At 49.0% G+C, this 15898-nt stretch overlaps 3 protein-coding genes across 3 annotated transcripts in view; 1 reads left to right on the forward strand and 2 right to left on the reverse strand.

Annotated features, from left to right (window-relative positions):
* Positions 1-575: 575 nt before the first annotated feature.
* MITD1 (microtubule interacting and trafficking domain containing 1) lies at positions 576-7408 on the reverse strand (the record flags this gene model as incomplete). The annotated part of the gene is made up of 7 exons (XM_080711908.1): positions 576-697; positions 771-831; positions 1788-1903; positions 3084-3170; positions 3823-3959; positions 6208-6309; positions 7258-7408. The coding sequence occupies 7 exons, from the start codon at positions 7406-7408 to the stop codon at positions 602-604; spliced, it is 750 nt and encodes a 249-aa protein (XP_080568034.1). The 3' UTR covers positions 576-601.
* On the forward strand, positions 7407-13135 carry MRPL30 (mitochondrial ribosomal protein L30; the record flags this gene model as incomplete). Its single annotated transcript, XM_080711462.1, has 6 exons — positions 7407-7481; positions 8778-8855; positions 10343-10423; positions 12127-12273; positions 12872-12945; positions 13021-13135. The coding sequence occupies 6 exons, from the start codon at positions 7407-7409 to the stop codon at positions 13133-13135; spliced, it is 570 nt and encodes a 189-aa protein (XP_080567588.1).
* Positions 13136-14953: 1818 nt separating this feature from the next.
* LYG2 (lysozyme g2) overlaps positions 14954-15898 on the reverse strand; it is a gene marked incomplete at both ends in the record, with an annotated part of 4079 nt that continues 3134 nt past the window's right edge. Inside the window, one exon of the mRNA XM_080711463.1 lies at positions 14954-15072. Within this exon, the coding sequence (XP_080567589.1) occupies positions 14954-15072 (119 nt within the window). The remainder of the gene's footprint in view (positions 15073-15898) is intronic.

Below are 15898 nucleotides of genomic sequence, written 5' to 3' on the forward strand. Positions count from 1 at the left end.
CATTCACTTAAAAAGATGTGTTCAAAGTAAAAAAAATTCCAGTGTTCACTTGGTATGGTATAAATGTGTCCCAAAAAGTTCCTTTGGAAAACTTGGTACCCAATGCAGCATGATGGAGGCGGAGCCTTCCAGAGGTGACTGGTCCCAAGGGTTCTGCCTCGCAGGAGAGGCGTGGTTATAAAGTGTGCTCTTCTCTGCCAAGCTCGGTCTTGCCTCCACGTGATACCTTCTGCCTTGTTAAGAAAGTGGGTCTTCACAAGAAGCCAGTACCATGTTCTTGCTCTCTTTTTTGGTGGTGCTGGGGGTGGAACCCTGGGGCTTTCTACCTCCAGGCTATACGCCCAGACCTATTTGAAACTCTACTTGGAAACAGAGTCTCACCAAGTTGCTGAGAGCCTCACTAAGTAGCTGAGGCTGGCTTCGAACCTGTGCGATCCTCCTGTCTCAGCCTCCCAAGCGCGGGGATGACAAGCGTGCGCCACCACGCCCGGCTAAATGAACCTCTTTTTATATATCACCCAGTCTGTGGTGTTCACTTGGCAGCAGACAGTGGACTAAGACATGATTTAAAATAGAAATAGAGACATCAGCCTATTACCCTTCATATTTTTCTTGTATGCTTGTTGTGAAAAATATCCACTGTTGTTTCACGACATGGTCTTAAATCAAGATCACAGAATCCAAGAGAAAAATTACCCTAGAAGAAAAGAGCATAGTTAAGAATTATTCAAAAGGAGTGTTGCACACTTTCTCATAAAACTATATCCTACCTGTGGTCTTTTAAAGTAATCAAGTCCCCTTCCAATCTTAATCATCCATCCATTGTTGAACCTATTGAAATTAGCATATAGTATTATATTCAAGACGTGAAAGACAAGTGCATCAAATATCAGCCACATTTCCCCCAACAAAGCTGCTCCCTCCCCTGGCAGGAGCTGAATCAAACAGGTCAGTCATGGCTGTGCACAGTGCACAAAGGGCCGTAGGGACATGAGTTGACCTGGCTAGCTGGTAACAAGGTCTAACAACAACTGAAATTTCCTCTTGGATTTCAGCTTGCTGATGAGACTTTGCTGTTCTGATAACAAGGATGTTGAGGGCGGCTGTGGAGGTCTTCCAGGAGATGGGAGGGTGGACAGGTCAACCACAGCAGCTGCACCTGCACTTTGCATCTTTAGGCTGGGTTTCAGCTTTCATGAAAAATGAGGGCACCGCTGGTATCATATGAAAACACCGGTGCCAAGCACGTGGAAGCTGGGCGTGGTGGCACACCTTTGTAGCCCCGGCACATGGGAGGCTGAGACAGGAGGGTCGCAGAGGTTCGAAGCCAGCCTCAGCTACAGGCTCTCAGTGAGACCCTGTTTCCAAATAAAGTATAAAATAGGTGTGAGAGTATAGTCCAGAGGTAGAAAAGCCCCTGGGGTCCACTCCCAGTGACACACACACACACACACACACACACAATTTCATATAACGTCCTCCTCCTGACTCGGCATACCATCATGAATACTAGAATACTTACCACGCTGCACTAGAACAGAGGTCATCTCAATATCATAACCGTATACACTATGTAGAAAAGTCTTCCTTCTCCCCACATGATGCAGAAAATGTAAATTTTACTCAGGAAATACTAAACTCAGAACAAAGTTTTTTCCTTCTCAAAAATAAAAGTTAATAAATTGAGCTTTACCTGAATTTTTAATGAATGTGATGCGTATGTGCATTATATAACATTGAAAGATTTTACTATTTCAACGCATAAAATCAAAGTGCTGTGCACTCGCCTGATCTCCCTGTCGTGTATTGAGGAGGAGTACTCCACTTCCAGGCGCACCCCGTGATGCATGAGTGAGCTCTTTATTTCCTGCAGGCCGCTGCTCTGCTGCAGTCTCCCACTCCCCTGTTGACAGCAAGAATACAATGTACTGCCTTGGCTTTAATATAAGTTATCCCTAAGCTATACAATGAACAGTATACATAGATTACAATGAAAAAGCTCAGCCGGGCATGGCGGTGCTTGTAATCCTAGTAGTCAGGAGGCTGAGATGGGAGGACCGCGGTTCACAGCCAGCCTCAGCTACTCAGTGAGGCCCTCTGCAACTCAGTGAGAGCCTGTTATCAAATAAAGAATAAAAGATAGGGCTGGGGGTGTAGCTTGGAAGTAGAATGTCCCTGGGTTCTATCCCCAGTACCAAAAAAAATAAATAAAAGAGTTCTAGTTTCAATGTCTATTATCTCAAAGAATTTAAGAATATAATTTAAAGAGCAATTGTTTTTATAAAAATAATTATTTTTTTGTTTGTGTGTGGTGCTGGGGGGTGGAACCTAGGAGACTTCTACTTCCTGCTATATCCTCAGCCCTGTATTATTTTTTATTTGGAAACAGGCTCTTGCTGAGTGTGCAACCAGACCTGGCAATGCTTTTTTCTAACACAAGCATAATACAACTCCAGCTTATCTCCTTAAATGTATTTTAGTAGCCAGGCGTGGTGTTGTATGCCATAATCCCAGAGCTTGTGAGGCTGAGGCAGGAGGATCAAAAGTCTGTGGACAACATCAGCAACTTAGATCCTGTTTCAAAATAAAGAACCAAAAGGGCTGAGGGTGCAGCTCGAAGGTAGAACGCCAAATTCAATCCCCAGTAACCTCCGCATGCACAAAACACATTTTAGTAATGATGCTGTCATCCAGCTGAGGTGGTCTACTTGTCAGATCGATCCTAGAAGTCATAACTACTTCGAAGCACTCCTGTGGGAGTCAGAATCAAGACAGAGATGCATACTGTCGTGCCACTAATCTCAGATGAAATTGGAAGAGACCACACAGTCGACACTGCAGACAGCAGGATCACCTCTAGGAATGTCCAGGGTTACTGAACTGGCAGGGTTAGGAACATGGCCAGATAAAAGGTCAGTGTCTGCAGAGCAAGAGCCTTGTTCTCAAGATGGGCTGTGTTTATTATATAAGTCAATTCCCCGGGAAACAGATGTAGCTGAAGCATGGCGTCTGGTCTTTCTTGGTCAGACCACATCTCGTAAGTGGATCAAGGTAGTAAGTCAGTCGTTTCCTTTGATACCTACTTCATCCAGAGAGGTGAGAAGGTGGATGGTTTCGACTTTGCATGGTCCCTTAATAAGCATCTCACAAAAGCGAAGGAAATTGTACAGCTGAAAGACATTAGGATGGGTTATTTAAATACTGTGACAGTGGTCCCACAGCATCCGTGGGGCACTGGTTCCGGGACCAACCCCCAGGATGCTAAAATCCCAGGATGCTCAAGTCCATTATATAAAACGTAGCATATGCTGAGAACCTCTGCATACTCTCCCAGATACTAAGCCATCTCTAGATTACTTATACTATCTAATACAATGTAAATGCTGTTAGATATAAAATGTCCCCTAAAGAGCGCACTTAATGTCTGGAGCTGCTGTGGTTGAGTGCTGAGGGAAGTGGGGAAATCCACTGTAATGGGCTGACCTGGGTGGTACCCAAGAGGCAGGCAGTGTGGGGCTGGGGTGCGGCCTTGGGAACTATACCAGGGGTCTTTTCCCCCTTCCCCTCCCGCCTCCATAAGGAGAGGAGCACACCCATGAGCTCTTCCTCCACCATGCCCCGACGCCCTGGGCCCCAGCCTCGCAGGAACTGAGCCCAAAACCATAGGAAGGAAGGCTGCGGGAACGCTGCATACAACTGTTCAGGGAATGACGAGTCCACACGTTTACAAGCGCCACGGTTTAAGTCTGCGCCTCAGCCGAGTGTAGACGAGGAGCCGCAGACGTGGAGGGCTGGCCCACTGTGTCAGTACGTCTCACTTACCTGATGCGTCTGTCTAATGTAAGGGTCTTCTACCCACACTTCTTTAACAGCCTCATTAAGGTAGTCTTTAAAAAGCGCTCCATAGCTGAAACCCGTGGCGTTATCTTCTATTTTAATTTGCTTGTGATACTTTCCATCTACAAAATACAAGCTTCAGTAACATAACCTGTGATCACTTTTTTTCTTTTCTTTTCTTTTTTTTTTGTGGTACTGGGGTGGAACCCAGGGGCTTTTCTACCTCCAGGCTACACTCTCAGACCTTTTTATACTTTATTTGGAAACAGGGTCTCACTAAGTTGCTGAGAGCCTCGTTAAGTAGCTGAGGCTGGCTTCGAACCTGTGCCATCCTCCTGTCTCAGCCTCCCAAGCATGGGGATTACAAGCATGTGCCACCACGCCTGGCAGTCTTTTTATTTTTGAAACAGGATCTCATTGAGTTGCAAAGGGCTTCACTAAGTAGCTGAGGTTGCCAGCAAACCACAATCCTTTGGTCTCAGCCTCCCAAATGCTGGAATTACAAGCGTGCGCCACCACACCCAGCTCTGTGATCACTTTTTTACATTTTATATTTCATAGATAGTGACTGATCAGCATCAGTTAAAAATTAATTTTTAAAAATTGGTTCTCAATAAATACTGAATGTCTTCTCTGGACCATTCATGTTGTGAGATACTGCACACGCAGAGGAAAATCAGGCAGACCACTCCCTGAGTGAGTGACTTCTGCATCTATGAGGGAAAGGCAAAAGGACCAAGTTCAGATGTTTCTTGGAACAGGTTTCTGAGGTAAGCCCAGCATGGTGACACACGCCTATAATCCCAGGACTTGGGGCTGAGACAGGAAGATCGCAGGTTCACAGACAGCCTCAGCTACTGAGTGAGCTCTCCGCAACTTAGTGAGACCTTGTTTCAAAATAAAGAATAAAAAATAGGGCTAGGAGCCGGGCGCAGTGGCGCACGCTTGTAATCCTAGCATTTGGGAAGTGGAGACCAGAGGATCGTGTTCACAGACAGCCTCAGCTATTTAGTGAGGCCCTACTCAGTGAGACCGTGTTTCAAAAATAAAAAGACAAAAAAGGGACGCATGTAGCTTGGAGGTACAATGCCCCTGGGTTCCAGCCCTAGTACCGCAAAAAATAAACAAATACATTTAAAAAATAGAGCTAGGTATAGCTCAGAGGTAGAATGTCTATGGGTTCGATCCCCAGTACCACCACCAAAAAAAAGAAATTTATAGTAACTCAAACTAAAGACTAAATGTCTCCGCAATAATAGGCTAATCACACTGGTTTTGTTTATTCTAATCAGTAATTATTAGCCAAGTTATCAAAGAACTCTAAGGTTTTTAAAACCCGTGACCTTTGGTGGCAATTCCTGATTGGCATGGTGCTAGTTTACACCATGTTGGAAAGCAGTGGCTCGGCTCCTCTCCAGGAAACAGCGCCTAGACGTTCCTAGTAGGCTTTCCTGCAACGCAGCCCTGATGTGGGCAGGCTGGCCCTCACTCTGGCAAGAGCGCTGTTTGCTTCTCTACCAAGAGGGTTGAAAAAGCACCAGAATCTCTGTGGCATGTGCCCAGGGAGAGGCTGAGGGGCTCAGCTGTGAGGCCTGGAGCTCCTAGAGGTTGTCTAAAAAGAACACATTAGCCGGGCCTCATTGTTCAGTGTGCCCGCGACAGGACCATGCGTCCTTCTTACTGAGAAGCAGAAATGAGCTGTGAAAGTATGGCGTAGCCAGGTATGCTGGTGCATGCCTATAATTCCAGTACTTGGGAGGCTGAAACAGGAGGACTGCAGGTTTGAGGACAGCCTCAGCAAGTAGAGTGACCCTCAGCAACCTCGCAAGACCCTGTTTCAAAAGCAAAAAGCAGAAAGGGCTCAAAGTGTAGCTGAGAGGTGGAAAGCCCCTGGGCGCAAGCCCAAGGGCCACAAAAGGAAAAACAAAACTCTATCTCTCTCGAGAGGAAATGTGGAGTGAATGCATAAGCTCCCGGGCATGATGGTCCAGCCCACGCGGAGCACTGAGGCAGGAGCCGGGGTGCAGAGCGAACGGGCGAGGTGACAGCAGCTTACAGACATTTTTTTCTTTTGACTGTGTGTGGCGGAGAGCGGGTTCCTAGGGATTGAACCCAGGGACATCCCACCTCTCGGCTACACCCTCAGCCAGCCCTTTTTATTTTTTTGTTTTGAAACAGGGTCTAGCTAGGTTGCTGAGAATCTCACTAGATTGCTGAGGTTGGCTTTGAACCTGCGATCCTCCTGTCTCAGCTTCCCAAAACACGTGCTGCCATGCCTGGCAGTGCTGGGGACTGAACAAGCTAGGTGGGCGCTCCAGCACGGAGCTATGTGCCCCACCCTGGACACATTTTCTGAATTAGCCTTTTTACCTTCTTTTTCTTGATCCAAGTATTTCTTTATGGTTTCTGCTCTATCCATGTAGTAAGAAATTTTTTTTCTGAGGTAACATTTCTTGGTAGGATCTTTGGTGCCTATAAATTTGAAAAATATAGTCTCATGTTTCAAAATAGTTTTTCTATTTAGTTCAAACATTAGTTCCAGTTTCCCAAGTTTCTTACAAACATCTTATTCTTCAGCATGGTTTACCTCAATCCTAAAATACCGATGTCAAGCTCAAATTTGACTTCATGTAGGGCATTCAGGTATTGTTTTTTCTTGGCACTGGGGATTGAATCCTGGGGCATTCTACCTCCAGGTTACATCTCCAGCCCTTTTTATTTACTTTATGGTTCTGGGGATTGGATCCAGGGGTGTTCTACCTCTAAGCTACACCACCCCCATTTTTATTTTTTTTTTAAACAGGGTCTTACTGCTAAGTTGCTCAGGTTGTCCTTGAACTTGCAACCCTCCTGTCTCAGCCTCCCAAGTACTGGGATTCCAGGCTCGTTGTTGTTGTTTGTAGTGTTCACAGTGCTGGGGATCCAACCCAGGGCCTTGCTTATGCTAGGCAAGCACCCTAGCCCTGAGCTACAACCCCAGCCTCAACTTTTCCTTTGCTTAAGTGAACAACAGACATCACAGTATTTCTTTCCAAAGACTTCATTCTGCGTCTCTAAATATTAAGAACAGTTTTCGAGAAAAACCACAGTAACAAAATTAATACTCTTAATGTCACCCAATCCCTATTCAAACTTCCATAACAGAGCCAAACATCTTTTCAAGTTGGTTCAAGGCCAGGTCCTACCTGTCAAGGCGTATACAGTACACTGGTTATACCTCCTAAGTCTTTCAAAATCTAGAACAGGACCTCCCCTCGTTTTCGTGATGGCATCCGCCTCTTAGAGACGGAAGAGAAGCCAGCCCGGCTGTCCTGCAGCCGCTCCCGCTCTCCTAGTCGGCTTCCCGGCGTTGTGGAGGGATCATTTTCAGTTTCTGTTTCCCGCAACACTTGGGCATCCCCGGCCGGGCTGGCTGCTCACCTCTCAGGACCTGCAAGAGCAGATCGAGCCCCTCCTGGTAGCACACCAGGGCCTGCTGCCACCGGCTCTCGGCATCCAGCTCCACCGCCCGCTTGAGCACGGTGACTGCGGCCAAGCTCTCGGGGTCCTGCGCCGCCACGGGCTTCGCCATGTCGGCGCGGCACCCCTGCGAGGCCAGCCGGGCCGCGGAGGGGCCGGCCGCCGCGCTTCCGGGAGGCGGTCACGTGACGCCGGGCGTGGCTTCCCTGGGCGCAGCGCCCCCCCCCGGAAGTCAGGGCGGAAGCGGTCCGGCCTTGGCGGTCCCTCCGGCCGCGCGCCCCGGGGAGGGAGGTTCCGGCCGGGCGGGCGCGGGTGAGTAGGCCCCGGGGCGCGATCCGCCCCGCCCGGCCGGGGCCCTGGCCGCGTGCTTGCCCTGGCGACGGCCGCGCGGCGGCTGGTGCCCGTCCCGGACTCTGGCCGGGCTCCGCGGGCCGACCTCGGGGAGTCGGGTGGGTGCCCGCGTTCTGGGTGCTGATGCTTAGTCCCCGACGCGGGGCCCCGGGGAGACACGCTGCCGTGTAGACCGCTGCGGCTCAGGGACGCCGCGGCCCTCCGCAGCTGGCGGTGCAAACTTGCCGCGCACTAAAATCTCCTTTTATTATTTTTTGGAGGGTTTTTGTGGTTTGGGACCGGGGATCAAATCCAGCCGTCTGACTCCGAGCTACGCCCCAGCCCTTGTTTTTTTTTTAGGAATTGGTGAGCTGGGCGTTGTCGTGCACACGCTTGTCATCCCAGCACCTGGGAGGATCACAGGTTCAAAGCTAACCTTGGCAACTTAGGCCCTCCGAGACCGTGTTTCCAAGTAAGAAATAAAATCGGGCTAGGGGTGTGCCTCAGACATAGAATGTCCCTGGGTTCAATCCCCAGTGCCACAGTAAATAAAATTAATTCTTGTTCTTATATTAAAACAGCCGAGATTGTACAGTTAGACACAACATGTTTGCTCTTATCTTGCTGATCCAGTTTCTTTTTGGTTTTGTGGCACTGGGGATTGAACCCAGAGGCATTCTACCTCTGAGCTAAATCCCCAGCCTGATTTTATTTCTTATTTGGAAACAGGTCTCATTAGGTTGTGGAGGGCCTCATTAAGTTGTCGAGGCTGGCTTTGAACCTGGGATACTCCTGGCTCAGTCTCCCAAGTACTGAGATTACAAGTGTGTGCCACTACACCCGGCTTTTTCTTTTTCTCTTTAATTCTTTCTTTCTTTCTTTTTTTTTTTTTTTTTTTGTGGTACTGTGGATGGAACCAAGGGATATTCTATCTTTGAGCCACACCCCAGTCCCATTTTTTATTCTTTAATTTGAAATAAGGTCTGACTGCGTTGCAAAAGGCCTCACTAAGTAGCTGAGTCTGTCTGTGAACCAAGAGCATCTGGTCTCAGCCTCCTGATTACCAGCGTGCGCCACCACGCCCGGCTTCCCGGCTTTTTCTTGCTGATCCGGTTTCTAAGACATTCTTGTCTGTTTTCTGCCTCTCACAGCCACCAAAGAGACCCGTGACGGTGCTCATGGCAGGGGTTTTGCGCTTGGTGCTTCTGAGGCCCCCAGCCTGTGTACAGGTAAGTAGTCAAGAATTATTTTTTTTTCCTTTTCCTACTCCTTAGGAATTCTTTTTCTTCCTGTGCAAAACATACAGGCAAACCAGACATGGTGTTGTGCACACTTGTAATCCCAGTAGTTGGAGAACTGAGACAGGAGGATTCCAGGTTTGAGGCCAGGCTCAGCAATTTAGCGAGACTTTAGCAACCTAGAGAAGCCCTGTTTCAAAACAAAAACTAAAAAGGCTGGGGGTATAGAAAAGAAAAAAACGCAAGCAAATTGAATTATTTTACAAATTTCTTTTTAATTGCGTGGGGGGGGTGCTGGGTATTGAACCCAGGTGCATTCTATTTCTAAGCTTCGCCCCAAGCCCAATATTTTATTATTGTATCTTGAAATAGGTTCTCACTGAGTTGCAGAGAGCCTAAGTAGCTGAGGCGGGCTGCGAACCCGGGTCCTCCTGCCTCAGCCTCCTAAGTCCTGGGGCGACAAGCGTGCGCCACACTCCCGGCTTATCGCGGGTGTCTTTCACGTTGGTTTTCAGTCCTATCACTCTACCACTGAACTACTCCCCCAGGTGCCCCCCCCAACTTTTTTTTCTTCCCTGTCTGCTAAGTTTTCGGGCCTGGCGTCAGCCTCCTGAGTAGCTGGGGTTACATGTGTGCACCACCACACCCAGCCTTTGCATTGTTTTGTGAGGGTGAATTATTGCACATTGTCTAGTACACGAGTTGGTAAGCCGTGGTGTCCAGGCCAAGTTCAGCCTGCTGCTTATTTCTGTAAATAAAGTTTCATTGAAACACAGCCATGCCCACCTATTTGCATATTGCTTCTGTCTGCTCTCACCTTATACTGGTTGAAGAGTCAGGTCTTGGCAGCAGAGACAGTCTAGCCCTAAAGCTGAAAATTCTTACTATCTGGGCCTTTACGGAAAACAATTACCAACCCCTGGCCTAGAATTCTTATTTGTGTGCCTTTGATCTTTGCAGTAGTTGGGGTTAGATGAGGTGTGCTCGTCAGCTAGGGAGCTGAGATAAGCACTTACGACCCTAAGTTGGATCAGAACACCTCAGCCAGGCGGGGGCGCACGCTTGTCATCCCCGTGCTCCGGAGGCAGAGACAGGAGGATCACGCAGGTTCAAAGCCAGCTGCGCTGGCTTAAGAGACCCTGTTTCCAAATAAAATATGAAAATAGGTCTGGGAGTGTAGCGTAGCGGTGGCGCACGCTTGTAATCCCTGCGGTTGGGAGGCTGAGACAGGAGGATCGCACAGGTTTGAAGCCAGCCTCAGCTACTTAGTGAGGCTCTCAGCAACTTAGTGAGACCCTGTTTCCAAATAAAATATAAAATAGGTCTGGGAGTATAGCCCAGAGGTAGAAAGCCCCTGGGTTCCACCCCCAGTACCACCAAAAAAAAAAAAAAAAAAAAAAGAACACCTGAAGACCTGTGGGTGTGGGTCTCTGCGTGAGAATTCCCAAAGAGCCAATGTTCCCCCCGTTATATTTTAGACTGTGGCCAAAGGAGTGGAGCCTCTCATTGGAACAGAGTGTATTCGTCACAAATTTACCAGATCAAGAATTCCAGATGAAGTAAGAACAATGTTCATTTTTAAATGTTGCTTTAAAAAAATAGTGTCTTAAAAGATACCTATTTTGTAATATTGAAAGCCTTTATGTTAAATTATGTGTAAATATAGGTGGTAGTGCCGAGTTTAAAACACAATAGGATTCATGTAAAAGATGGTTCTTAAAAATAAGCTAAATAAATGATAAAAATAAAAGTAAGCTGGGCATGGTGGCACACACCTGTAATCCCAGTACTCAGGAGGCTGAGGCAGGAGGGTCACAGGTTGGAGGCCAGCCTCAGCAGCTTAGGGAAGCCATTTGCAACTCAGTGAGACCCTGTTTCAAAGTAAAAATTAAACTGGGCTGGGGATGTAGCTCAGAGGTCGACTAGCCCTGGGCTCATTCTCCAGTACCATAAAAATATAGCTGATGAGCCGGGCGTGGTGGCGCATGCTTGTAATCCCAGTGCTCCAGAGGCTGAGATGGGAGGATCGCAGGTTTGAGGACAGCCTCAGCTACTTCATGAGGTCCTCTGCAACTTAGACCCTATTTCCAAATAAAGAATAAAAAATAGGGCTGAGGGAAAGTGACAGAGAGAGAGAGAGAGTGTGAGTTGGAGTTCTGTCGCCCGCCCCGGCTGCCGCGGCAGGCCCCGCGTGCTGCCGGCTGCTTTCCTTGCTCTAAGCCACTGCCCCGAGAACACAGCGGGCCTCTGCCCGCGCTCACGATTTGGCCGGGCTCTGCTGCGACTCGCTCGGCTTCTCCATTACATGTCCCGTGCCTGTCATTCTTTTACAGATACCAACCAGACCCCCGTCGATTTAGGCTCCTGTTTTGCCCCTTCACTAATGGGCTTTATTTTGAAAGCAGTTTAGATTACAGGAAATGGGTCAGAGAGCCGGAGCCTTCCTGTGTCCTCCTGCCCGCGGCTTCCCTGAGAGCAGCGTCGGGCTCGGTGTAGTGGTTGCGGTCGAGACAACGGCTTCGACGCTTAACTAAAGACATGCTTCCGGCTCCTCCTCCTCGCGTAGCTCATGGCTCTGACAGAGACGCCGTGTGGTGGGCCCACAGCACGGGGTCGCGCGGCGCACTCACGTCCCCGAGTGTCCACGGACCACTCCTCTTCGCTCCCCGCCCACTCCCAGCCCTGGTGACCGTGGGTCTGTCACCGCTGTCGTTGAACTTTTTCCAGGATTTCAGGAGTTGGGGTTGTGCGGGATTAGCCCAGAGCTTGGCAGTCCCCCAGCCCAGCGTCCTCCCTGGCCTTTCATGGCTTACTGGCTTAACAGACAAATATATGTACATTTTTTAGGGTGTAAACTCTTCGACTGTGTGTATCTGAGTACACTGGTAGGAATGTTCAATTTGAGGTCGAGGATTAAAAACGGGATGAAGCCAGGCGTGGTGGCGCACGCTTGTAATCCCCGCACTTGGGAGGCTGAGACAGGAGGATCGCGTAGGTTCGAAGCCAGCCTCTGCTACTTAGTGAGGCTCTCAGCAACTTAGTGAGACCCTGTTTCCAAATAAAATAGGTGTGGGAGTATAGCCCGGAGGTAGAAAGCCTCTGGGTTCCTCCCCCAGTACCACACACACACACACACACACACACACACACAAAACTGGGGGTGAAATTGTGTAGTGTTATACATGTGTGTTTGTGTAGTTTTGAAGGGACTAAGGCATACAGAAACTGTTGGTTGAAAATTTCCCACTAAATCTTCTTCTAGGTGTTTCAACCTTCACCTGGTGATCATGAAAAGTACGGTGGGGACCCACAGCACCCGCACAAGCTGCACCTCGTTACCAGAATCAAGAGTGCAAAGAGACGTCCGTACTGGGAAAAAGATATAATAAAGATGCTTGGATTGCAAAAGGTACAGAACCACTTTAGTCCTTTTAATGTCATTTAAGTTCGCTTTAAATTTCGTACATTCTAGCCGGGCGTGGTGGGCACGCTTGTGGGAGCACTCGGGAGGCTGAGATGGGAGGATCACAATTCACAGGCAGCCTCAGCTACTCAGTGAGGCCTCTGAAACTCAGTGAGACCCTGTTTCAAAATAAAGACTAAAAAATTGGGCTGGGGGTGGAGCTCGGAGGTAGAATGCCCCTGGGTTTCATCCTCGGTACTGCAAAAAAAAAAATTATACATTTTAAAGTTTCTGTGTTTGGCTTTTTTACTTAGTGTTAACATAGATATGATTTTTATTTAAACAGAATGAACCTTCAGTTTAACATTTTCCTAAAACTGTGTTTTGGTACTAGGGATGGAACTGGGGCGCGCCCCCGCCCTGACCCCAGCCCTTTTCTCAGGGTCTCGCTAGGTTGCTGAGAGCCCATCTGCATTGTTGAGGTCGGCTGTGAGCCTCCATCCGCCTGCCGCAGCCTCCCAGCCCTGGGACCACAGGCTGCTCGCCACACCTGGCTGGGCCCAGCGCTCTTCCTTTCAGCCCTGACGCTGTTTCCTCTTCCCAGGCACATACCCCTCAGGTCCACAAGAACATCCCGTCGGTGAATGCAAAGCTGAAGGTCGTGAAGCACCTGATAAGGTTTGTCCCTCAACCCTGCGGCTCGCAAAAGCGCGTCTCGGCTGGCGACCACTCTAAACATCCTCTCTTGCCCAGGATCAAACCCCTGAGGCTGCCGCAAGGGCTTCCGGCAGAAGAGGACATGGCCCACACCTGCCTCAAGAGCACCGGGGAGCTGGTGGTGCGCTGGCGGCTGAAGCCCGTCGAGTAGGACGCAGCTCTGCCCAAGGTCCTAGCAGCTGCAGACTAAAAATACCAGTCGTTTTTATTTCAAGTTGGTGAGAAAATGTTTTCATTAAATATATTTTAAATCCCAGCCTCTTTCCCTGAATAGACCTGCCCTGATTCTTCCTTACTGTCTAGATGTGGTAGATGTCTAGGTTTGGGTGCTGTTACGTGATAGAATTCTCTGCCTGCGCCTCCATGCCCGGCTCCTCCCAAGTCTTAGATGCTGGTGCACAGTTGCTGTCCCGTCAGAGGGCTCCACGACTCATCCTCCAACAGGAGGAAGAGCAAGTTGTGGGCGTGGCCGGCACACCTGGAACCCGCAGGGGCGCCGAGACCAGTCTCAACAACTTAGTGAGACCCTGTTTCAAAATAAAGAAGCCAGAGCTGGGCGTGGTGGCACACACTTGTAATCCCAGCATCTGGGTGGCTGAGACAGGAGGATCCGTTTTCACAGACAGCCTCAGCTACTTAATGAGGCCCTTTGCAACTCAGTGAGACCCTGTTTCAAAATAAAGAATAAAAAATAGGGCTGGGGGTGTAGCTCAGAGGTAGAATGCCCCTGGGTTCCATTCCCAATACTGCAAAAAGAAAGAAAGAAAGAAACAAGCCAGGTGTGGTGGCGCATACTTAAAATCCCAGCACTTGGGAGGCTGAGACAGGAGGATCGCACAGGTTCAAAGCCAGCCTCAGCTACGTAGTGAGGTGCTCAGCAACTTAATGAGACCCTGTTTCCAAATAAAGTATAAAATAGGTTTTGGAATATAGCCCAGAGGTAGAAAAATAAAGTATGAAGTAGGTTTGGGAGTATAGCCCAGAGGTAGAAAAGCCCCTGGGTTCCACCCCCAGTATCACACACACAAAAATAAATAAATAAAAAATAGGGCTGGAGGTGTAGCTCAGAGGTTGAATGCCCCTGGGTTCAATTCCCAATACTTTAAAAAAAAAAAATTGGCACCCAAAGTCTAGACATTTGTAGTAAAAAAGTGACTAGTTAATTCAAATAAAAATTTGTTTTTAACTGGGAAGTTTGGAAGTCTGGGTTTCTATAGGTTTTGGGGGGGGGTACTGGGGATGGAACCCTTCTACCTCTGGGTTACACTCCCAGACCTATTTTATATTTTATTTGGAAATAGGGTCTTTAAACCAGCAAGACTGGCTTCGAACCTGTGCGATCCTCCTGTCTCCACCTCCAAGTGTGGGGGATTACAAGCGTGCGCCACCACACCCAACTCTATAGATGGTTTTAAATAGAGCCTGAAAGCCGGGTGTGGTGGCGCACGCTTGTAACCCCAGCATTTGGGAGGCTAACGGGGGATCGCCTCGGCGAAGTGAGGCCCTCTGCAACTTAGTGAGACCCTATTTCAAAGTAAAGAATTTAAAAAAAAAAAATAGGGCAGGGATGTAGCTTGGAGGCCAAATGCCCCTGGGCTCCATCCCCAGACCCGCCAAAAGAAAAAAAAAGTAGAGCCTGAAAGCAAATATCTAGATAATTTGGGTCCCGTCCCTCTAATTTACCCAGAGGAACAAGTTGGTACCTGAGCTACATCCCCAGCCTTTTGTTTTTTAATTTTGAAACCATCTCACTATGTTGCTGAAACCGGCCTCAAACCTGCAATCCTCCTGACTGTTCTGGGACCATAGGTGTCGCCACCATGCCCGGCTTAACGCTCACTTTCATTAAGAACACTGGGAAACAAGTTCTCTTTCATAACTTTATCTGTGTCTTTGCCAGGATCGGCACAACAGGTCACACAAGCTCTTAAAGGGCATCTGAGCTTCATGCCAGCGCAGCCCCAGTGGGCTAAAAGCCATGTCTTCTGTAGAACTTAGCCCGGGCCAAGACGTCATTGACGAAGTGGGCGTCTACGTCTGCAGGGCTGGCGATGGTGTCAATGCCTGACTTAAAGGCAGAGAGGCCGCCTGAAACAACACAGAGGTTTAGGCGTCAGCATCAACAGGCAGCGGGACAAGATACAGGTTAGGGTTAGGGTTAGGGCTTGCGAGGCAGGCGTCCAGCAGCGAAGCCCTCCCCTTCCTGGGAGGGAGCTCCGCCCACACCGCGGTCCTGCCTCCCTCTGCTCTGGTCGGGTTGGGTTTTCATGCAAGAGTCCGATCTGCCGCTTACAGAGCCGGGGCTGCAGGACTGAGCACCTTCACATCTCCCCTCGAGGTGGCAAGGTCCTCCACGCACTCAGGAACACGCGCTTTCACTCAGTGTTTAAGCACTCACTTTGCGCTAGGCGAGGAGCCATACTGAGCGCGTGGTGCCCAACACGGTGTGCTTCTTTGCAGGGGTGTGCCCATGCACATGCTATCTGCCCTAGAATTTTATCTTCGAGAGTTATGTGTTGTGACATAATTGTGCTCTGCTCTGATGTCGAGAAAAAAGACCCTGATCCTGACTGCAGCCTTCAAGGACCTCGAAATGGACAATAGAGAAGTGTTTGTTTTGAATTCAGATTGCACGTGCGCGCGCGCGTGTGTGTGTGTGTGTCTGTGTGTGTGTGTTTCACTGGGGATTAATCACAGGAGGCATTCTCCCTCCAAGCTACACCCCGACTCTATGTTTTGAAACGAGGTCTCACTAAGTTGCTGAGACTGGTCTCAAACCTGCAATCCTCATGTCTCAGCCTCCCAAGTACTAGGATTAACGTGTGAAAGAAAAGCTACAAGCATGCAGTGGGTGCAGGAGGTGGACGGAGGACTGGTGGCCGGCGTGGAGAGGGAAGCCGGACGGCAGTGTTGC

Source organism: Muscardinus avellanarius (genome assembly GCF_963383645.1).
Source record: "Muscardinus avellanarius genome assembly, chromosome: 15".
Classification (NCBI taxonomy): Eukaryota; Metazoa; Chordata; class Mammalia; order Rodentia; family Gliridae; genus Muscardinus; species Muscardinus avellanarius.